This window comes from Myotis myotis, unplaced genomic scaffold (genome assembly GCF_014108235.1).
Source record: "Myotis myotis isolate mMyoMyo1 unplaced genomic scaffold, mMyoMyo1.p scaffold_m19_p_4, whole genome shotgun sequence".
NCBI lineage: Eukaryota > Metazoa > Chordata > Mammalia > Chiroptera > Vespertilionidae > Myotis > Myotis myotis.
In genome coordinates this window covers 5,379,913-5,404,431 of record NW_023416346.1, presented here as the reverse complement: position 1 = coordinate 5,404,431, position 24,519 = coordinate 5,379,913, and the positions used below count along the sequence as shown (strand labels likewise).

Below are 24,519 nucleotides of genomic sequence, written 5' to 3'. Positions count from 1 at the left end.
TCACCCCGCTGCTCCTCTACCTGGAGTGGCAGATGTTCAGTTCCTTCCACCCCTTTCCCAGAATGAAGAAGTCAGCTCTTTCCCATCCCGACCCCCTGTGGGTTCTCATTTTCTGGCCGACTAGAGCAGAGGTTTGAAGGAAGCCTGGCACATTCTGGGACTCCGCGAACCCAGACGGCCTGGCCAGGTACGCCAGGACTGGGGGGAGGGGCGCCGATCGGCCGGGGGGTGGGGGGGAGGCGGGGGGGAGCTGGCTAGAGGATCGGCGGACCACAGCCAAGCCCGCTGCCGTGGCCGGCCCACGCTGGGCCCCGCGCGGCTGGGGGCCGAACAGGTGCGCGGGCGGGGGGCGGTGCTTGGGGATCCTGCGCACTGCGCGCTCCCCTCCCCCGACCGGGCGCCCGCAGCGGCGGCAGCAGGAGGAGGAGCTGCGGCGGCCACCGAGCGCCACTCCGGCGGGGCAGGTCGGCGGCGGCGCCAAGTCCACCCCCCGACGGCGCGGGCTGCCGGTCCGCGCGCGCAGGAGGCGCGGGCAGCGGAGGGACCATGGAGCCCGGCGGGGACGCGGCGCGCCTCGGCCTGGGGCGGGCAGCCCGGGCGCTGCCACCGCGGCTGCCGCCGCTGCTGCTGCTGCCGCCGCTGCTGCTGGGTCGGGGGCTGCGTGTCGCGGCCGCGGCCTCCTCCTCTGGGGCGGCGGCCGAGGACAGCAGCGCCATGGAGGAGCTCGCCACCGAGAAGGAGGCGGAGGAGAGCCACCGGCAGGACAGCGTGAGCCTGCTCACCTTCATCCTGCTGCTCACGCTCACCATCCTCACCATCTGGCTCTTTAAGCACCGCCGGGTGCGCTTCCTGCACGAGACTGGGCTGGCCATGATCTACGGTGAGCACCCCAGCCGAGCCCGTGCACCCCGACACCCCTCGGGCGGCCCGGCCGCGGCGCGACCCCTCCCTCGTGCCTCCCTGGGCTCCCCCTTCAGTCACAACGTGTTTCGTTCCTTTTCCCGCGGAGACGGTGTGGGTTCCCAAGGTCAGCTGTCTGCATGTGACCGTTAAAAAGAACCCCACCCCGTTTCGACGTCTCTTCATGGGGAACCAGGAAAAGGGAAGGCACAGAGGGGGCCTATTCTGTTCCCCGGGTGCTGGCTTGCCCCTGCCCCCCATCGCGATCCGAACCCCCGTCCCCCAGTTCAGCTCAGCAGGGTGTGTGTGACCCGGCAGGAGGGGGTGACTTCGCCAGGGACCGCGCCACCCCAGGAGTCAGGCCACAGTGAGGGTGGGGGCGAGGGCTGAGGGCTTGGCTTGGTAGGGGCTGCTGGGGCCTGGTGGATGCCACGTCCATGGTCGTCCAGTGCTGAGATCTGTGTTTCTCTGGTGAATAAACTGGGAACATGAAGCGCCCAGAAAGGTGAGTGCGGGTCAGGACCCAGAGCGGTGCTCAGCCACGTCCGCACGCCTTTCACCCTTGTGTCCAGGCGGGAAGTTATATCCAATTCCTTGCCCTCTCCAGGCGGAGAGGAGCTTTTGTTTTCCTCAGATCATAACAGGGGCACGACTTTGAAGAAACGTTTGTGACTGTATGAAGAGGATAAGTAGTGGTTTTCATTCCGGAGTCAGCCTTCTTTTATTGTGACGGGTGGGCTGATGCCACCATGCTTTTCTGGATTTAATGGCACATGGTGTGTCACCTGCACAGAGGCCCTTACAAATCTCCTGTCATTACATCGGTGTCATTTAGCCATAATCCGAATCATCTTCCCCCTCTCCCCCCACCCCCGACAATGCCCCCCGACTGCGCCCTCTCCATGACTCCAAACTGGAACCAAGTATTCTCATTTTGAATTTAATGCAGTAGTGTTAAAGCCCACGTGAGCGTCCTCATGTGAAATAAATGAGCCCACTTCACAACTGTTCCCAATAGGCAGCGTTTGACTTTATCACTTCTACTGGAGAGATCTCTCCACTCAATTTCCATTCAGGAGAGAATGGAAAGCAGACACCTTAATCTTTAATGTGAAAATTACCCTTGGCCCTGAGCCTTGATTGGTTCTTGATTGGTTGTTGACAGCCCAAGATTACGAAGTGCTGTGGGGAGTCCTGGACTTTTCACGGGGTATTGGCCTCCACAGATCTTGAATGGAAACAGGACCACGTCCAAAACTGAGTTTGGTTGTTGCAAATTACAGGTATAATCTTTGGCCTGGATGCCTGGTCGTTCTTGAGCTTTGTGGTTTGTGTCAGTTGGTGACAAATGTTTGAAACCAAGGCTGCAGTTAAGCTAGGGGGTTTCCTGAGCAGAGAGCAGAGTGGGGTGTTCAAGAACGTTGTCATTTCTGGCGATGGACTCTGAGCCGTAATGCAAGTGAAGATTGCCTTTATATCATGTAGCCTTGAAAATATTTTGGTTTTATAACCCCTATATCCAGTTCATTAAAGTACAATGTGAAATACTTTTAGAAGGTAGCTTTGACAGGCTCATAAATACATACTCAAGTGCATAGAAAATAAATGGGGATTAAAAAAAACACATTTTCTGAGGAGTACTCCATGTTCTTAGGAGCTCAGTCACCTTCATCTTAAGGCTTAGAAACAGCAGTGGAATTTTCCTTTGCTGATATGTACTTTTTAAACTCATCACAAGCTTTTTAGTCGTTGGGGCCATGCTACACTGCTGTTTCATTTCATGTTACCAAAATCTGGTTTAATTGATGATTGTTCAGAAAAGGTGACTTCGTCTCATAGCATACTGTGTAATTTTTGTACTACATCTTTGGGTTTTAGTATTACTTTGAAATGTCTTAAGAAATTTAGTTTGTCAATATAGATGTCCTGGGTTATACCAAATACTAATATTTATATATATTTAAAAAATATTTATTTATTTTATTGACTTCAGAGAGGAGAGGAGAGGGAGAGGGAGAGGGAGAGGGAGAGAGATAGAAACATCAGTGATGAGAGAGAATCATTGATGGGCTGCTTCCTGCGCGCCCCCCACTGGGGATCAAGCCCACTACCCAGGCACGTGCCTGTGACCAGAATTGAACCTGGGATCCTTCAGTCCATAAGCCGATGCTCTATCCACTGAGCCAAACCAGCTAGGGCCCAAATACTAATATTTTGATGTGGTTGCCTGTAATTGTGAGAAAACATTTATCTCTTTTAGGGATATTTACTCTCTGTTTCAAGATGCTTCCCCAATCTGAATTCTAATGTCATTTGATTAGCTCATTATTCATTATGTACTGAAGACTGTTGTGATTCTGATAAAAAATTCAATTTGAAAATCTTTGAACACAAGTAGATGCAGTACAGATTTTTCAGGACTTCTCTTTTTTAATAGTAAGCATTCAGATTGCATTTGCTGAGATCAATAGAGGAAGTGAGTAATTGTCCTATTGCCTCTGAGTAATAAGGGACAAAACAACCCAAGGAAACTTGCTGCATGCTGGTGACCAACTTCATTTCTGGAGGTAAACAATTTAACTTTTGAATGTGGCCAAATTTTTATGAGTGAGAGTTCAACTGTGAATGTCAAAACTCTTCATTTTGAAATTAAAAAAAAAAATCTAATTTCTTCCCAGCTGGGGGTGCTCAGTTGTTGAGCATAGACCTATGAACCACGAGATCACAGTTCAATTCCCAGTCGAGGGCACATGCCCTGGCTGCAGGAGGCAGCAGGTTGATGATTCTCTCTCATCATTGATATTTCTCTCTCCTTCTTCCTTTCTCTCTCTGAAATCAATAAAAAAAATTCAAAAAATCGAATATCTGCCACTTAAAGATATTTAAGTGGTACTTTAATCTGAGAGGGAAGGCTTTTATATATGTAGTAATGTATTAAAATGAATTGTGATAATATATATTGGCCAGTATAATCATAAAATATCTGTGGAAGGGCATGCAATAGACTAAGTCACATTGGTTTCCATGATGGGCGGGAGAGTGGGTAGGAACTGGGTGTCTGTGACATAGAGGTGGGAGGGAGACATCAATCTATACCCTTTTGTGCTATTTGATTTTTAAACTATGGAAGTGGGTCCATGCCCTCATTCTGTGGCATTTGTGATGGTATTTTAAGATGCTCCTCAGATCATCCAATTTGATGCCCACTTCTCCCTATTTACGTCACATTATGTTGTCAGGTTCCTGTGACCTTTCAATTGTCTGTATCCGTGGAGCTTCTGGAGCCCTGTTCCTGGAACTGAGACAATATGAGGGAAGGGGAAGAATTTTCCCCTTCCTCCCTCCTCCTTTTTATCCCATTATTACCAATGAATAGCTGATGTTACATTAGGAGTGATGTGCACAAATAGATCCAATAACAACACTTACTTTGGTGCAGAGGACCTAAGGACAATAAGAGACAGATACCCTGTGAATGCTTACCATTTAAATGGAAAGAACTTCCCCATCAACCAAGAAAGAGTTATAAGCACTCCTCCCTGACAAAAGCCCCAGACAGACAGCTACAATGGAAGGTAACCACAGACCAGACTCCAGGGAAGTTGAAAGCAGTGCTCCAGACCTTGCCGTGGGAGCTGCATGGCAGCAGGCAAGGCCACCAGTCTAACCTGTTTTGTCAGGGCAGGGAGATCCCAGCTGTCTGGCCCAGTAGTGATTAAGTGCCATCCTAAAGTTACTGGGCACAGCATGTCTGTGCAGCAGAAATAGCAAGTGTTCAAGGCAGGGAAAGCTGGTATAAACAGACTGCGGCAGTTCATTGTGGTTCTCTCTCATGTGTTCAGTAGTTCCACTTCCCCCATAATGTTTTTGTGACAACTGATACGGCTCCAAAATATCTAAGTTGGCCACGCTAGCCTACCACCTGCTTCTTGTTTCCCCTCTGCTCCCCGCCTATCAACTTTCCAAGTCCATGGGGGTCAGCCCCTCGAGGTTCTGTGGCCCGTAGGCTCATGGTTGCTTTGTTGGAGCTGGATTGCTAAGCACAGCCTGAGAGTGGGTTCATAGGCAAAGTCTGAATGGGAGAAATATGACTCTGCAGTAGCATGAAATCGACATATGACCCTGTGAGCAAACATTTTGGCACCACCTTCTTCCTGGTTAACCAGGAGCACTGGTTTTTTAAAAGAACTCATTACTTTTGGCCCTAGTTTGGGACAGCTCTGTGTGGTCTCACGTTGGTACCAGATTGCCTGGGTTCGTTCACATGCTGGCCTGGTTACTTATAAAGCTGTGTATAACATGGAGGAAGCTCTCTGAGCCTTCGTTTCCTCTTATCAAAAATGGAGACAAGGACATCTTGCTTCCCTGCACATCATCAGTTCGGTTCAAATAAACTCATTTAAAAAAATGGAGACAATGCCACTCACCTTATAGGATCATTGCATGAAAGAGGTACTCTAAAGCTCAAGTGCAGTTTCTGGTACTTAAGTATTAGTTTTCACCCTCCCTTCAGACTTTGTGATTCTTTGGTCAGCGTTGCTATTTGGGGTTGGTTCAATAGAGGCCTGCTATATAGTTCGACAGTGCAGTCGGATACAGTTAGGGGGATGAGGAGAACTGTCATTTTTTGGTGGGCTATTTGTTAATACCTAGAAAAAATGTACAATATAGGTACCTTACTCTTTTATCGAGCAGACTCAATTCTTAGACTTTATTCTTCATAAATACTGGCATTAATTAGCATGTTATGTTACTTGCACTGCAGTATTTGTTGCAGTAGAAACAAGGATTTGCTGCAATACCTCATGAAGAAGGGACTGGTTAAATTAAGGCAGCTGTCCATACATACTATTGTGGAAAAAACAAGGCACAGAACAGCATGTGTAGTATTATTCTTTATATATATATATATATATATATATATATATATATATATATATTAATAAAAGGATAATATGCTAATTAGACCAGGAGACCTTCCAGAGAAAGCCATGGTGGCAGGGCTGAGGCAGAAGCAGTTAGGGGTGATCAGGCCAGGAGGGGAGGGCAGTTGGGGGTGATCAGGCCAGCATGGGGGGGCATTTGGGGGCGAGCAGGCCAGCTGGGGGGGCCAGTTGGGGGCAAGCAGGCCAGCAGGGGGGCAGTTGGGGCCAAGCAGGCCGGCAGGCAGGAGAGCGGTTAGGAGCCAGCAGTCCCAGATTGCGAGAGGCAGTTGGACATCCCCTGAGGGGTCCCAGTTTGTAGAGGGTGCAGGTCGGGCTGAGGGACCACCCCACCCCTCATGAATTTTGTGCAGCGGATCACTATATATATAAAATAGTATAATACAGTGATGGCAATCCTTTTGAGCTCGGCGTGTCAGCATTTTGAAAAACCCTAACTTAACTCTGGTGCCGTGTCACATATAGAAATTTTTTGATATTTGCAACCATAGTAAAACAAAGACTTATATTTTTGATATTTATTTTATATATTTAAATGCCATTTAACAAAGAAAAATCAACCAAAAAAGTGAGTTCTCATGTCACCTCTGACACACGTGTCATAGGTTTGCCATCACTGGTATAATACACACACACACACACACACACACACACACACATTGTCTAGACATTTATATATGACATGCATGCTTCTCTGGAAAGATAAACAAACTTAGCTGTGGTTATCTTTTGGCAGTGGGACCAGTTGATAAGAGAGAGGGAGGGAGATGTTACTTTTCCCTTTACCAGTATATTCTTCTGAGTGGCCTGAAGTTCCTTTAACAAAGACACATTACTTTTGCAATTGAATGCTGTTTAACAATAAAGCAAATGGCTTCTATGTAGCAAAAAAATGAATTAGAAATAGATTATAATTATGTGATTAGGTAGCATTAGTTATTTGAAAGTTTAAAATGAGAAAAATGACTTTTTTCCCTGAAAGTGTTTCTTAGAACTTTCAGAAGTTAACCTTTTTAGAATGATGTAATTAGAAAATCACCATTTCACAACTCCCAATGATAACTGTTTTAGATAAGGATTTTCAGTGAATTCAAGAGTTGTAGGTGAGTCCTAGCCGGTTTGGCTCAGTGGATAGAGCAACAGCTTGTGGAGTGAAAGGGTCCCAGGTTTAATTCCGGTCAAGGGCACATGCCCAGGTTGCGGGCTTCATCCCCGTAGGGGGCATGCAGCCTATCAATAACTCTCTCTCCTCATCGATGTTTATCTGTCTCTCTCTCCCTCTCCTTTCCTCTCTGAAATCAATGAAAAATATATTTTAAAAAAAGAGTTGTAGCTGAGACGGGGAACATGCATAGTTGCATGGTGATGAGTATCACCCCACATTTACTTGACTACCACACAGGAAGGACTGTGCCTTTACAGTGGAGAGGTGCAGCCATCAGTCTTATAACAGTCATCAATTTTATCCTTGCTCCCTGTGAAACTCTCTGGTATTATGAGCCTCCTTATGTGATGTAATAGGAAACATGCAGCTTTACCTGTGTGTAGTATTCATCTCCAAACATTTCTTTGGAAGGGAATTGAGGTTTTAGGCATATCTTCCAGTTTATAAGAAATATAGGGGACAAAGAAACGAATTATAAAATATCATGCAAAAAGAAATATCCAAGACATGGGACAATCTACAAGACCATTACTGTGGTTTCTTCAGAAGGTCTTTGTTGAGGGAAACAAAAAGGTGGAGAAGCGTTTGTTATGGACTGAATTATGGCCCCCCCTCCCATTCGCACGTTGATGCTCTAACCTCCAATGTGATGATACTTGCAAGTGGGGCTTAGGGGAGGTTAGATGAGGTCATGAAGGTGGGTCTCCATGGCGAGATTAGTGCCTTTATAAGACAAAGAAGAAACCAGAGCTCCCCCTTGCTCTCCCATGTGAGGATAACAGCAAGAAGGCAGCCATCTATAAGCCAAGAAGAGTGCTCTAACCATTGTGGACCTAGCCGGTTTGACTCAGTGGATAGAGCATCAGCCTGCAAACTGAAGTGTCCCAGGTTCGATTCCAGTCAAGGGCAGATGCCCAGGGTGCAGGCTCAATCTCCAATAGGAGGTGTGCAGGAGGCCGCCGATCAATGATTTTCTCTCAGTGATGTTTATATCTCTCTCTCCCTTCCTCTCTGAAATCAATAAAAACATATTTTAAAAAAGAAAAGAAAAAGAAACACTGCCTTTATAATTATTCAAAGTGTGTATATACATTTTTGGGGACACCCTATAAATGGAGCTGGGGTCTCTGATAGCATAGAGCTGCCATGTCAGGTCTTCATACTTCTGGACTCCTTATATGTGTGAAAGTAATGTGTCTTTGTTACTTGCTACTGAACCTAATTGTAAGTTGTACTTACACCAGGCTCTGACTTCCACTTGGAACTTGGTGTGACATACGAGGCTGTTTCAAGGACCTGAGGCAGATGTTTATGACTATAGTGGATATGGCATTGCTTGGGATTCTAAAGGAGGCTGAAGAATAGGCAGCACAGTTCTAGAGAAAGGGTTTTAGGAAAGGGTTAAGATATAAAGTACCACTTACATTTGGTAACTGTTTTGGGCATCTGACAGTCATCCACACATTTAGTGATTTGCTAGAAAGACTCATGGGATTCAGAGACATTTGTAGCTGCAGTTATGATTTATTACAGCGATAGGATACGCAGCAGGATCAGCAAGAGAAAAAGATGTAGTAGGTGGAATGTGGAAGAGGCTAGATGTAGGTTTCTAAAGTTCTCCCTTAGGGGATTAGGGTGGGGTTTCACAGAACAAGCTTCTTCCTCCTACAATTAAGCACACGCATAGTGTTTCTGCCTAGGGAAACTTGCTTAAGACTCAGTCTTTTTTTTTATTGAGGACTTATCTTACTGAAATTTCTGACTCCCAGAAGGAAAGCAGGTGTTCACCATAAATCACTCTTGCAGAAACAATTAAGTTAGCCAGGCTGGTAAGGCAGAATTCAGTATTCCAGGCACACAAAACAACCCTATCATTTAGGAGCATACGGACTATTTTATAGGTCAAGTTCCCAGGAGCTATTGCAAGGGCCGATGATGCAAGCAGGTCCTCCTAGAGATACCAACATCAGGCCTATTGTGTTAACTCTTTCCTGCAGATTACACGTGGTGTCAACGGACTGTTAGCTTTTTGTGTTCCTGAGGGAACACTCTTATTTCATCGACACTCTTTTATTTTTAAAATTTCTACTTGTTTAGATTGATTGATGTTATTTTTTAAATTATCGCAAGTAAAATGGACTTTTGATGCACAGTTCTATGGATTGGAACATTTGTGTAGATATGTGCAACCACCACCACAATCGAAATGAACACTAGTTCCATCCTTCTTAAAATCTCTCATGCTACGGTCTCACTCTGACAACCACTGATCTATTCTCCATCACTATAGTTTTGCCTTTTCAAATATGTTGTATAAAGGGAACCTTTCAGTATCTAATCTTTTGGGATTAGTTTTTTTCACTCAGCATAATGCCTTTGAGATTCACCCATGTTGTTGCATGTTATGTATAGTTAGCTCATTTTTATTGCTGAGTCAGATTCCATTTTATGGACATAACAGGTTGTTTATTCATTTGCCAGTTGAAGGAACTCTGGGTTGTTTCCAATTTTGTGTGTGATTATGAATAGAGCTACTATAAATATTAGTTTATGGGTTTTTATGTGAACATAGTTTTCATTTTTCTATGGTAAAGAAGCAGGAATAGGATTGTTGGGTTATAGGGTAAGAGTAAGTTTAACTTTATTTGTTTTTATCTTTAAATTCTTTATTAGTTAAGGAATTACAAATGTGTCATCATCCCCCCCATAACTTTATAAGGAAACTACCAAACTGTTTTCTGGAGTGGCCATACATTCTACCTAGCGATGTGTAAAAGAGCCAGTTGCTCCATATTCTCTCCAGCACTTACTATTGTTAGCATTTTTTATTTTATTCATTCTAGTAGATGTGTAGTGGTATCTCATTGTGGTTTTAATTTGCATTTCCCTAATGTTGAACATGCTTTTATGTGCTTATTTGCCATTCACATATCCTTTTTCAAGTGACCAACTCTTTTGCCCATTTTCTAATTGTATTGTTTTTCTTTGCCTTTAGAGTTCTTTATATATTTTGGATGCAATTCCTTTGTTAGATATGTAATTTGCAAATATTCTCTCCCATTTTGTAGCTTGTGTTTTCATTATCATAAAAGTGTCTTTTGCAGAGCAAGCAGTTTAAATTTCAATGCAATTCATTTATTAACTTTTCCTTTTTATTGATTGTGCTTTTGGTGTCATGTCTAAAACCTCATCGCTGAGCCCCAGGTCAAAAAGGTTTTCTCTTATGTTTTTTTCTAAAAGTCTTATGGTTTTGTGTTTCACATTTAAATCTGTGATTTATTTTGAGTTAGTTTTTGTAAAAGGTATGAGGTTTATTAGGTTTAGGTTTATTTTTTAATGCATGGGTGTTTAATTTTCCCAACACGTTTGTTGAAAAGATTATCTTTTCTTCATTAAATTACTTTTGCAACTTTGTCCAAAATCAATTGCAGATATTTGTGTGGATATATTTCTAGACTTTCTATGATTTTTTTCATTTATCTCCATATCTAGTCTTCTGCTAATACCACACCGTCTTGCTTACTAAAGCTTTATAGTGGCTTTTAAAATTGAGTCCCTTCCAACTTAATTCTTTTTAAAAAGTGTTTTAGCTGTTCTAGTTTGAATACTCTATATTCTTGATTTTCTAGTAGTTCTTTTTTTAAAAAAATTTATTGGGCTGTTTCATCTACACAATGGAATACTACGCTGCAGTAAAAAAGAAGGAACTCTTACCATTTGCAACAGCATGGATGGACCTGGAGAGCATTATGCCAAGTGAAATAAGCCAGTCAGAGAAAGATAAATATCACATGATCTCACTCATTTGTGGAATATAATGAACAACATAAACTGATGAACAAGGATAGATCCAGAGACAGAGAAGCATCGATCAGACCATCAAACCTCAGAGGGAAGCTAGGGGAGGGTGGGGGTAAGGGAGAGAGATCAACCAAAGGTCTTATATGCAAGCATATAGGCCTGACCAATGGACACAGACAACAGGGGGGTGAGGGCATGAGTGGGAGGGATAGGGGGTTACGTGGGGATAAGGACATATATGTAATAACTTAATAAAAAAATTTATTGAGGTGACATTGGTTAAGAGTCATATAGATTTCAGGGATAGATTTCTATGTTACAAGATCTGTATATTGCACTGTGTGCCCACCACCCAAAGTCAAATCATCTTCCACCACTATTTTCTATGTAGTTCTATCAGTTTTTCACCACTGTCAATTTTAGAACATTTTTCATCACCCCCACAAGAAACACTGTATCTGTTAGTAGTCACATCTTATTTTCTCCCAACATATCCAGCCCTAGACAACTATAGTTTGGTTGGAATTCTAACATTTCCTTGTGGCGTATTAACCATAACAATCTACTTTCTGTTTCTATGGAGTTTGTTTTGGCCATTTTATGTACTATGTGGTCCTTTGTGACTGGCTTCTGTCACTTAGCATACTATTTTCAACGTTTATTTATGTTGTAACATGCATCATTACTTCATTTTATTTTATAGCTGAACTAGAGGCCCGGTGAATGAAATTTGTGCATGGATAGGGTCCCTAAGGCCTGGCTGATGATCAGGGCCGATCGGGGCCTTCTGGCTGCTGGCTGGGGCCTTCCTTTGTTCAGCGCCACCCCCTGGTGGTCAGTGCATGGCATAGCAAGCAATCAAACTCCCGAGGGGACACTTTGCATATTAGTCTTTTATATCTATAGATAGATTTCCAGTACACTGGGGCTTTGACTTACGAGTGTCCCGACTAACGAGTTTTTCGAGATATGAGCCGTCTCTCAGCCGATTTTTTGCTTTGAGTTGTGAGCTAAAATTCAGGTTATGAGCCAGCTTCAGATACCCCACCGCTAGTTGGCGCAGCGAACGTTTCAGTGAACCCCACAACATCATCCCAGCATCACGTGTCTCACTCGTTCACTGTTGATTTGACATACGAGTAATTTGAGTTACGAGCTCCGTCATGGAACGAATTAAACTCGTAAGTCAAGGCCCCACTGTATTCTTCAGTCCAGTGTTTCTTATTTCCATCTGGTGTCATTTTCCTTCTGCCAGGAGGGTATGCTTTAACATTTATTATAGTATGGATTGCTGATAAATTCTTTCAGCATTTGTATGTGTAAATATGCCTTTATTTTCACCTTCATTTTGAAAGATGTTTTTGCTGGATATAGAATTCTAGGCTGTTTTTTCCCTTTTCTCTATTTCTTGCTCCATCATCTTTTTGTTTGTTGTTTCTCATTCTTGTCTTTGTTCTTCTGTATGTGACGTCTTTCTCCTCGGGCTGCTTTTAGGATTTTCTGTTTATTATTGGTATTGAGCAATTTACTTATAATTGACTGTGGCGTAGTTTTCTTCATGTTTCTTTTGCTTGGGATTCATCTGATTTCTTGAGCCTGTGGTTTTATGGTTTTCATTAAGTTTGAAAAAATTTCGGCCATTATTTCTTCATATATTCTTTTTATCCTTTCCGTATTTATGTGCTCCAGTTGCCTGTACCTTAGACTACTTCAAGTTGTTCTACAGCTCACTAGTGTATTTTCATATTTTTTCTGTGTGTTTTTATTTTTTAAATTTTTTGCTGTGTCTTTCTTAACCCACCTTTTCTTTCACAGTATCTAATCTGCCATGAATTCTACCCAGTGTATTTTTCATCTCAGATATTGTAGTTATTATGCTTAGAAGTTCTATTTGGGTCTTTTTTATATCTTCCATGTCTCTGCTTAACTTCTTGAACATAAATATAATAATTATTTTAAAACCTTTGTCTGATACTATTTTTAAAATGTTTTTATTGATTTTAGAGAGAGGAAAGGAGAGGGAGAAACATCAATGATGAGAGAGAATCATTGATCCGGCTGCCTTCCACATGCCCCACACCGGGGATCAAGCCTGCAACCCAGGCATGTGCCCTGACTGGGAATCAAACCGTGATCTCCTAGTTCATGGGTCAATGCTGAACCACTGATCAGTTTGAAATAACTGATATTATTACCTGCTGGGCCTTTGTCTGTTTCTTTCTGGAAAGAAACAATTGCATTCATTAACAGAGTAGCCTATGAATGAGCCAGAGTGATTCTCTTCAGTGGCATGAATGAGAGAATTGTCTGTGTTCAATGGCAGTGTTGTGCAGAGTGTTTATGATGGCACTGAAGAGAGACACAGACAAGATCGTAATACTGTAGTGATTTTTATCTATTGTGAGGAAATGTGGTAAAGGGTAGAACTCTGATATGACAGATGAATTCCCCCCAGTCCACTCAGGAAAAAGAGGCAAGTAGTTGAGTAGGAGGCAACTGTGAACCAAAGCATTGGAAGAACTGAGAAGCCAAACTGGGTACATTGAAGCAACTTAGTGATAAGCAACAGCAGGAAGCAACTGCCACCCCTAGGGCTGACATAGGCAGAAGGTGGTATTACCAGAGCCTGGGAATGAGGTTGCCTGGCAGGAACTGGAACCTCTGGGGGGGGGGGGCTGCCTAGTGAGACATTGGAGCTGGAGCAAGGGCTGTCTGGTGGGAGCTTCAGCCATGGAGACCACAGAGCCATTGCCTGAGAGAAGAAAGAGAGGGACAGAAGGAGAAAGGGAAAAAGGGAGAGAGAACAAGTAGAGATACCCTACCTTCTTTTTTCATCTCACCCTCTAGCCTCTCACCTGTGCCACTCATTGGCTGTATCTAACTGGAATTCACTTGGAAGGGGGCCTGGAAACATAGTCTACAGGGGTCACCTTCTCCTCTCACTTCCCCATCCCCCAAACATGTAGCAGAGTAAGAAAGGGCAGAAAATGAATCAGAGGGCACATTAGCTTAGGACTGGAATGAGTACCCTTCCTCAATCTGGTATGCAGTGTATTTCATACCTACATATGGTCCAGAAGTGAGGAGAAAAACTGTGTGGTCAGAGTCAAAAGAACCAGTATCTCTATCAGCAAACTCTGGGGGAAAGGAAGATAGGTGTTGAGGCACAGCTAGATTTGCTGTGGTAATGTATGCCTAAAAGATGGAAGGAGGTAATTATGATAAACAGTTGTTCACATTTGATATGTTAATTATATATATAAAAAACCCCACACCAAGCTCTAGCCAGTTTGGCTCAGTGGATAGAGCGTCAGCCTGCGGACCAAAGGGTCCCAGGTTCAATTCCAGTCAAGGGCAGGTACCTTGGTTGCAGGCTTCTTCCCAGCCCGGGCCCTGGTCGGGGCTCGTGCAGGAGGCAACCAATCGGTGTGTTTCTCTCACATTGATATTTCTCTCTGTCTTTCCCTCTCTCTAAAAATCAAAATAGCCTTGGGTGAGGATTAAAAAAAAAAGCACCCATATCAACTATGTTGTAAGCTCATCTATCAATACTGTTTTATTGAATTATTATATATTATTTAAGGAGAGGAAGTAGTGGTAGATATGAGAAGGAAAGACTCTTTTATACTGTAACTAACATAATGTAATGTGTACAATAATCATTTTACCAGCAAACTGTTAAAATTTTCTGTAAACAATGTCTTTTTTTACAGGACCACTTTAACAGTGAGACCCTAACATCTCTAAGCCATTTTTTGATGAGTTCAGCCAGGGAACTGTGCCCGTAGGCAGTGGTTCTCAACCTGTGGGTCGTGAACAATGAAAACACACCCTGCATATCAGATATTTCCATGACGATTCATAACAGTAGCAACATTACAATTATGAAGTAGCAATGAAAATAATTTTTTGGTTGGGGGTCACCACAACATGAGGAACTGTATGAAAGGGTCGCGGCATTAGGAAGGCTGAGAACCACTGCCAGAGGATATTGATCTCTCTGAATGCATGTTACTTAGTTTTATAGCAGCATTTCTTCAATCTCTGCAATGCAGTTAGTGTTTGGAAAATTCATGATTACAGTTGGGCATCTGGAAAAGAGGACATCCTGGGGGAGTAGGTCAGTTAAGCACCTGCTGCGTTCTCAGTCTCCCTCACTGGTATGGAGGATGTGGTTGGTCCAATGATACAAGATCAAAGATATGACACAGGTTTGAGCAGTTGCTTCTACTCAGGAGGCCAAATGGACATCAATCATTGATGTGTTACAAGAACAAAAAGTTAATGAAAACAAGTTCTTTCTTTTATTTGGAATTATAGCAAGTCAGGCAAGAGTGTCAGTTATTTCAGACTGGTCAGAAACCTTGATTAGATATTAAATTATAGGGCTCTCCAATCTTTCTATGTTTTTCTAAGAAAATATTCAGCAAATTGTTATGCTAAATTGTGATTTGATTGACACAGCCTTCCAACATTTCAAATATCCCCTCTTTGTGGAATAAAAACTGCTTACAATACGTAAGTACTGTTGATGGGGTGTAAATGAATCAGTAGGCTATGTCTAGGAATAAATGATAAAGATTTATTCAAGGGTCTGAGGATTTACAAGTCAAAAACACAGCTAGGCAATACCCAGAGTGTTTAAAAAGAAGAAAGAAAACCTGAGTGTTCTTATAGTAAGAAGCTCAATCTTGAGAAAAATCAGTTTTGCCTTCTTAGCCTATGGATTAGTCTGAGATGGTAATCTTCCAGGTGTCTGGTGGTCTAGATAATGGATATGGGTGGTCTGGACACATGAACATTATTTCCTAAGTTCTTCAGAGGGTTATGTGATTATCTATCTATCTATCTATCCATCCATCCATCCATCCATCCAGGCATTGACGCACAGCTGAAAAGTTTAAGTCCTCAGGCTAAAGGAAAATAAAATCTATTCCTCATGCATTAGCTCATTTGATCTGAATACATTTTGTCAGCTTGACTACACGGTCTCCATTTTAAGTCAGCTTAGCTATACTGACTTCATCTTGTTTTCTTCATTCATTGTTCAGTACACCTGAAAAACTAATAAACAACCTTCTGGTTTTAGCTCAGAGATATTGACTGTAGAGCGCTCATCCTTACAATAAGGAAAAAAGATAGACAACTTGCAAATTAATGACTTTTCTTGAAACCAGCAGAAAACAGATTTTAGGGCAAACAGCTAGCCCCAAATCAGGAGAGAGACAGGTGCCACTCCAGGGAGAAACCAACCTGAGCCTGTGCTTACCTGGGACAGACACTGCTGAATGTCATATAAGCCAGTAAGATTAAACTAGAAATTTTTAATGAATTGCTAAAGATGGGGGCTTTGGGTATAGGAAGTTCTCACTCCCTTGTAGATTTTTTTTCCCTTCAGGACCCCACCAGATGCTCACAGGGAAGATAAAAAAGAGTCCTAAGAAAGTTTCTCCCATGTGCTAGCTGGAATAGGCAAACAACAACCACTGCCAAAATTTTCCTAGAAATGTCTCCCCATCTCCCTAAGGAACAAAAGTCTTGATCTTCAAGAAGGGTAACACCTGAGGGCACTGGTGGAAAACCTTTGCAGCTGTGGAAGGCGAACAGGAAAACAAAGACACTCTGCTTTGGGGAGAGGAAATGAATACCTGCTAGGACCAGAATTATGTTTGGAGAAGGATCAGGAATGCTTATGAAGACCGCAGTCACAGGACCAAGGGTCACAGTGGCCACCTAATACTGAGGATTAACTGGAACACAAGGGAATGCTCCCATCTCCCACTTTCCCACTACCAAGCTAAGAAGCATCAAGTAAAAACAGAAGTGATGGATGAAATAATAATGCTCAATAAAACCTTCAGAAAGGATAAAAAGAGGAAAAAGAAACAAAGAACAAATGAAACAATTAAAAATCAGCTAACAAGATAGATTTTTCACTGAATTTTTATTGCTGACACTATTACAGATGTCCCCCATTTCCCCCTCTTTTGTCCTCCTCCACCGGACCTTGCCCCCCTCCCTCTGGCCATCACCACATTGTGTGTGTGTCCATGGGCTGTGCATATATGTTTTTTGGCTAATCAGCTTCTTTCATCCAGTCCCGCCCACCCCTTTCCCCTCTGACAGCTGTCAATCTGTTCCATGTATCCATGCCTCTGGTTCTATTTTGTTTATCAGTTTATTTTGTTCATTAGATTCCACATTTAAGTGAGATCATATGGTTTTTGTCTTCTCTGACTGGTTTATTTAACTTAGCATAAAAATTTCCAGGTCCATCCATGCTGTTGCAAAGGGTAAGAGATCCTTCTTCTTCTTCTTCTTCTTTTTACTGCTGCATAGTATTCCATTGTGTAAATGTACCACAACTTTTTTATTCTCTCATCTACTGACGGACACTTAGGCTGTTTCCTTATCTTGGCTATTGTAAATAATGCTGCTATGAACATAGGGGTGCATATATTCTTTCTGATTGGTGTTTTGGGCTTCTTAGGATGTTTTCCCAGGAATGAGATCACTGGGTCAAAAGACCCAGGGAGGAAGGAACCTGCAATCCAGATGCATCTCTTGAATGGGAATCAGACCCACTACCTTTCTGTGCACAGGCTGGTGCTCTACCACTGAGCCACACTGGCCAGGGATCAGTTTGTGTGTTTTTTAAACTTTGATTATGTGTTTCCCCTATTAGATTTTTGTTGTTGCTATCAAGTAGTTGGAGTTTTCAATTTTTCCTTCTTAAGATGTATAGACTTCATCTATAGAATGGTGTTTTCCAAATGTCTACCTAGTTGTCCCAACACCACTTCTCTCATATACTAAATGCTGTATGTATTTCTGGACTTTTTATTGGTATGTCTCTATTCATAAATTAATGCCACCAATATTAATATTATATACCATTATTAATTAGTACCAATGCTTGAAACACTTAGAGCAATGGTTCTCAACCTTGGCTGCACATTAGAATCACCTGGGAATCTTTTTAAAATCCTGATTTCTGGGCCTCAACCTCTGGAAATTCTGTTTCTTTGTTATGGGGTGAGGCCACAACATGAGTAACAAAGAAACAGAATTTCCGGAGGATGAGGCCCAGAAATCAGGATTTTAAAAAGATTCCCAGGTGATTCTAATGTGCAGCCAAGGTTGAGAACCACTCAGAGTATTTTAAATTCTGGTAGAGCTAATGCCCCCTCATTGACCATTCCCCGACCCCCCACCCCTGAGTTTTCATGGTTCTTCTTGTCTGTTTAGTTTTGTATCTGTCCCAAAAATCAACTTGTCTAGTTCCTGTCCAAATGCCTATTTGTATTCTTATTGGAATAGCATCAAATTTATGAATCAATGTGGGAAGAATCATTTTTACTACATTGATTCTTCCTATTACAAGGACCTTGCCATTTTTCAAGACTTTGTGTTCTTCAGATGAGTTTTCCTCTTAAGTTTAGCACATTTCTTCTTAACCTTATTCTTAATATTTTATATTCTTGTTACCATTATAAATGACATCTTTTGGTCCATTATACTGTATATTTAAACTGTATTGTTCTAGATTTCTTTTCTTTTAAATGGGCTTAGCCACATTATTCTTCATTTTCTTTATGCTCATTTTAATAGCTGAGGTTAGTTCCCAGAAATTGTCAAATGCTTTTTATTATATTTTTGCCTTGTAATGAAGTATCTTGAAAATTAATGTGAAAAAGTCAAAGTATGAAAATGGATTAGGGTTTCTAGTGTGAATGTTGGTAACTATGGATTTATCATAAATGCTTGAAGGCAGAGAAGGCTGAACCCAGAGTGTATTAGTTTAGTGGAGACTGGCTAATCATGAACCAGAACTTGAAAGTTAACAGATTGGTCACGTGTGTTAGGGATACACCGAATAACTATTTTGACTAGTTGTTGAATGGCAAGTGTTAAAAATCAATATTTGGCCAAGACTAACCCAAAATATCACTAACTTAGAATGAATGTCCAAGTTAAATAAGTCTGAAATTTTTTTCAGGAATAGATAATTATTGCAATTTTATTAAAAATGTTAGAAGTCGTATTTTTTTTAAAAAAATATTTTATTGATTTTTTGCAGAGAGGAAGGCAGAGAGGGATAGAGAGTTAGGAACATCGATGAGAAAGAAACATCGATCAGCTGCCTCCTGCACACTCCCCACTGGGGATGTGCCTGCAACCAAGGTACATGCCCTTGACCGGAGTCGAACCTGGGACCCTTCAATCTGCAGTCCGATGCTCTATCCACTGAGCCAAACCGGTTACGGCAAAAAATGTTAGAAGTCATATTTTTAAAGTTTGACATTGCAAAGTATAATTTCTCAGCACTGCTAGCTGCTCGATTGCATGGGAGTTCATTAGGTCATATGTGTGTGATACCAAAGAAATAATTAGAAGTTAAATGCTACTCTATGAGATTGTTTTGTGATGCTATGAATGCTAAGGAACTAAACAATTCTACAAAGATTAGAATTATGTTATAATCTAATATCCACCATTATTCTATTTTGTATTGTTACTTAAAATTTTAGGTATTTATTGACTTAACCAGATATGTTGTTTTTTAATAAATTAGTGATGGCACTCTTCATTCATTAATTCACTCGATAAATATTCACTGTCTACCTTTTTATTTCTTAGTATATTCGTTTTTAAAAGCCAGGTTTATTGAGGTATAATTTGTGTGTGGGGCCAGCTCAGCCAAGGGTTCGAAAGCCTGAGTGAGGGCAGCGAAGGATGTAGAAAAGACAGACAAAGAGAATAAGCTGGTGTGGATCTTCCTGGGCCTGGCTGAGGCCACAGAGAGAGCCAGAGGCAAGCTGAGCCTTTATTTTATAGCCAGAGGTAAACAAGGTAGTGGTCACCATAGTTACAGTGTTCTTGTGGGTTTCACTTGTTTTGGCAGCACTTGCTGGACCTCCCATAGCCCATTAGCTACCTAGGAAGGATCTGGGAGTGTCATAAGGTCAAGCCTAATTATGCTAAGAGGACTGTGCCCTCTAAGCTGGGACTTGTTTGTGGCTTTGCCAACAGGTCAGTCTGAGGCTTAACCCCATAGCCGCTCCCTACAAATTTGCACACAATAAAATACATTTCTTTTAAGTATACATATGTATTCACTTGTGTGACCACCACCAAAATCAAGATATACAACATTTCTGTCCCCTCCCCCCCCCCCCCTCCCAAATTCCTCATGCACCTTTGCAGACCATGCCCTCATCCTACCTGGCTAGTACTAGTCTATTTTCTGTCCCTACACTTTTGCCTTTTCTAGAATTTCATGTTAATTAATTCATATATTAGGTAGCCTTTGGTGCCTAGTTTCTCTCAGTATATTACTTTTGAGATGCATCCATGTTGTGTGTAACAATAGTTCCTTTTTATTACTGAGCAGTATTCTATTGTATGAATGTATCACAGTTTACTACTTAGACATTCACCATTCTTTGAACATTTGAGTTGTTTTCAGTTTGGGGTATTATAAATAAAGCTGCTGTGAACATTTGCCTACATGTCTTTGTGTGGGCATGTGTTTTCATTTCTGTTGGATAAATATCGAGCGAGATTTCTGGGTTGCATGGTAAGTGTATGTTTAACTTTATAAAAACCTGGCAACCTTTTTCAAAAGGACTGAACCGTCTGCATTCTCAGCAGTAGTTTGTGAGATTTCCAATTGTTCCACATCTTTACCAACATTTGTTATTTAGGAATTTTTAATTTTAGACATTTCATTGTTAAATAGCATCTTGTTTTAATTTGCATTTTCCTAATGACTAATGATGTGGAGCATCTTTTCCTTCCTTTTTCTGTTTTGTTAATCCTCACTGGAGGATATTTTTCCCATTGATTTTTAGACAGAGAATGGAAGGGAGGGGTAGAGACAGAGAGAGAAACATCAATGTGAGAGACACATCGATTGGTTGCCTCCGGCACCTGCCCCGACCAGGGCCAGGATCGAACCTGCAACCGAGGTACATGCCCTTCACCAGAATTGAACCTGTGACCCTTCAGTCCATAGGCTGACGCTATAACCACCGAGTAAAGTGGTTAGGGTGGGAACATCTTTTATGTTTATTTGCCATCTGTATACCTTCTTTGGCCCTCTATTCATAATTTTTGGCCCATGTCTTCTTATTGAGCTGTATTTTTTATGTTTTCTGGGTACAAATTCTTTAACAGATAAGTGGTTTCAAATATTTTCTCCCTATCTGTGGCTTGTCTTTTCATTTCCTTAATAGTGTCTTTTGAAGGGTAGAACTTTTAGATTTTGATAAAGTCTAATTTATCAGTTTTTTCCTCCATGGTTTGTACTTTTTGTGTCCATCTTCATACATTTTTCCTAAGTTAACTGTTTTGTATATAAAATTAACAGATCTTACAGTCAATAATCAGCATTTTATTCTTACAGTAATAAAGATGAATACCGTCAAACCTTGGTCCTGGAACATCTCCCATCTCAAACAATTTGGTTCTCAACCAAGTGGTTCACGGAAAAAAATGTCCAGGTTGTTGAACAAACTTCAGTTCTTGACCTGACAACCCATTCATGCTGATACATCAGCATGAGAAAGAAGTCTCTCAGGCCACAAAAGAGATAATTTACCAGTTGAGTCAGTTTACCACTAAACTTCTTGTTAACATCTCAGGAAATTGTGCTGTGAATATTTTTGTGTTTTGTGTTTTTTTGCTTTTGTTGCTGGTGAAATGGATTAGCACAATTTTAAAACATAAGAGGCCATCAAGAGTGCTAATGCTGCTAATGGTGTGAAAGAAGCAATGATCAGAAGCAATGATCACAAGCAATCAAAGAGGTAGAAAACCTGTTGTTGATTTGAATAAAGGAAAAGCAGGTAGCCGGTGACAGCATTTTGGAGGCAATGACATGTGAAAAAGCAAAGATGTTGCATGCTGAAAGACACCCCTAGAACAAGTGCTGAAAGTGATTCTTTTAAGGCTAGTAGGGGGTCGTTTGATAAATGTAAGACAATAAGTGTTTGTTTATAGATTAAATAGTACATTAGACATATCTATAATAATAAAAGCATAGTATGCTAATTAGACTGGATGACCTTCTGGACGACCTTCTGGATGAAGCTGCAGCAGCGGGAGCTGAGGCAGAGGCAGCCACGGCAGCGGCGGGGGGCCGAGTCCCTTGCATGAATTTTGTGCATTGGGCCTCTAGTACTGTATATAAGAAAGGTTAAAACAGGGAATCATTTGAGGATCTGGAATGAATTAATTCAATTTACATCATGTCTGATGGGAAAAATGATTTGGTTTTAGAACAAAGCACTTCTTGAACAGCCTTCCAGAATGAATTAGGTTTGAGAACCAAGGTTCCACTGTATATTGCTCAAGAGACTGACAGAATTTCTGCATGTAGAACACATAAGGCGACCTGCACTCCAAGTTGTGAATAGACTTAATACAAATGATGTGCTTTATGTTACTCATGCCGTCACATGGTCATTGCTCACTAACAGTTAAGTAATACCCAAAATGACACTGCAGGAGACATTCAGTGACTTCTGAAGACCAAATCTGTTGTTCGTCTAAGTCAAACTTTGGGACATTCCTAATTTATATAGATTGGTTCTTTGTACTTACTTGTTATTGTCTATTAATTTCTATTTCAATCTTTCCATAAAGAGACCCTAGTAAGCCCAATTATGATTTTCACAAGATTAGTCATATGTTGAATACCTAAGCATTTGTGACTATTTATTGTACAGGGACACAGACCCTACTCACAAGGACCTCTACGGGAACACTCTGTGGACGGGGTTGGTAGTAGATCAGCTTTATGATCCCTCTGGGGCTTTCCCCCCACTTCTGGTTTGGATGAGGCTTGTGGTCTTTAACAATTCAAGTATATCCTCACTGTCATCCAGACATTGAGACTTTGAAAATTACATAACTTTTATTCACTTTAGCAGATTAACTGTGACCCAGATTTATTAGTTAATGTTTTACTGAACTCTTAGTGTTTAAGAGACTATGCTGGGATGTCAGGTGGTGGGAAGAGGAAGTAAAGAAAAGGTTTCTGCCCCCAGTGAGTTGACACTGGGTGGAGCACAGCTGTGTATAGTGTGCACCAAAAGCCAGGCCAGGCTGTGTGGCTGAGGTTAGGGCATTTGGGATCAATTGTAGACACAATACAGGAAACATTCGGGGAACAGAGTGTGGGCTTCAATTGCCCTATTGGAGCTTTGAAGCTCCATTCTATTTAAAAACATGGGTTGGCAAAGGCTCGGGTTGATTTAGGCCTGCCTGAGAATGACCTTTGTCTCCCCTACTCTGTGTCCTTGAAAGCAGTAAAGATCATTGGAGGATGTAGTGTCTGCTTCGGTGGTTGTATGGAGCTGCACCTAGCTTGGGAGCTGTGAATTGGCATGTGGACCGTTGGCCTGCGTGAGGGTGGTATAAAAGATTGATGACCAAAGGGACCGTGGCTTCTCTGTTATCAGCAAGACCTACACACATCTTGGCTGTCACGATAGCAGTCATACATCACCTGTGTGGGTGAGGGGGCAGAAGAAGCTATGTACTTGGTGGCTGCTGTGTCTCCCATGGAGATGGAGCTTCTGCCCCTGATGTATTTCCCATCCTGTATTATTCTCTAAAGCTAGGTAAATGTATGAACTGAAAACCTGTTTGGATCTTGGAGATCTGGTCGCTGGCTTGAACCCATCACTGCAGCTGTGCTGCTGCACTGATGCCTTGGAATGAAAAGTTAGCAGTGCCAGCTGGGGAGATGCCTTTAGAGCAGTTGTATTGAGGATGAAGGGGGCCTGAGTGGGGGTTATAGCAATGAGAAGGTGAGACTGGTGAACATCTGCACCCATGACAAGTGCTGAGACTCCTATTAGCAATGCAGGCAAACGGTCTTGGGCAGAAGGGAGGATAGAACTCTAACTACAGCTCTGGCGAGAGGTCTGAATAGGGTCAGAGGCTCTTCCTATTTGTGTAAACATTTTTATCTTTTTAAATTAATAAACAGAGCATGATCTATGCCACGCACTATTCTGGACACTTTATAAGTATTAACTAATTTAATTCCTCATAACTCAATACCTTTTATAGTTTCTTGATAAGAAAATTGAGGCACAAAGAAGTAAAGTAACTTGCCCAAGGTCATCTAGCTTAGTCAATGGTGAAGCTGAGACTTGAACCCAGGCAGTGTGGCTCCAGAATCCCTGTCCAGTTCCTCGAGCCTCTCTCGCACATTCTTCCTCATAGGAAATGAGTGGAATGAATAGATTTTTAAATGCCTTTGTTGAGGACTGAGTCAGAATGCTCATGCAGGTTACAGCCGCACAAGGTTATGTGATTGGGCAGGGTGAGTTTGCTTTGGGAGAAAACCCAAGCAAGGTCTGAGCAATAGGTGTGCACTTGGGGATCCCTTACAGGTTCAGACGTTGCTTTTGGTGTAGTTTTTTTCCTTTTCTTGGAAGGAATCTGATTGTTAAAACATGGGCATTCTACCCAAGCCTTTTAGTCATAGCAAAGAAAGCAAACTGTGCTACAATACATGAATTGTTACATTAACCCTGACATCATCAAGTCCACCATTTATGCGTGGTGGTGATTTATGTATTTATTCACCTTTTTATTTTTTGGCTAAGTGGGTAGAGCTAATGTAGCTTTTTCATCATGACTTTTAATCTTTGCCAGCAAGTGGTGACTGGGTTTCTAGGTCGACATTGCTGG

The 24,519-nt window shown here is 41.9% G+C and overlaps 1 protein-coding gene across 2 annotated transcripts in view; it reads left to right on the top strand.

The window, feature by feature from the left end:
• Nucleotides 1-429: 429 nt before the first annotated feature.
• SLC9A7 (solute carrier family 9 member A7) overlaps nt 430-24,519 on the top strand; it is a 117,578-nt gene continuing 93,488 nt past the window's right edge. The window contains exon 1 of one of the 2 annotated variants that reach the window (XM_036304355.1): nt 430-880. In XM_036304355.1, the coding sequence (XP_036160248.1) occupies nt 547-880 (334 nt within the window). In that variant the 5' untranslated portion in view covers nt 430-546. The remainder of the gene's footprint in view (nt 881-24,519) is intronic. The other variant, XM_036304356.1, reaches the window with a different exon arrangement.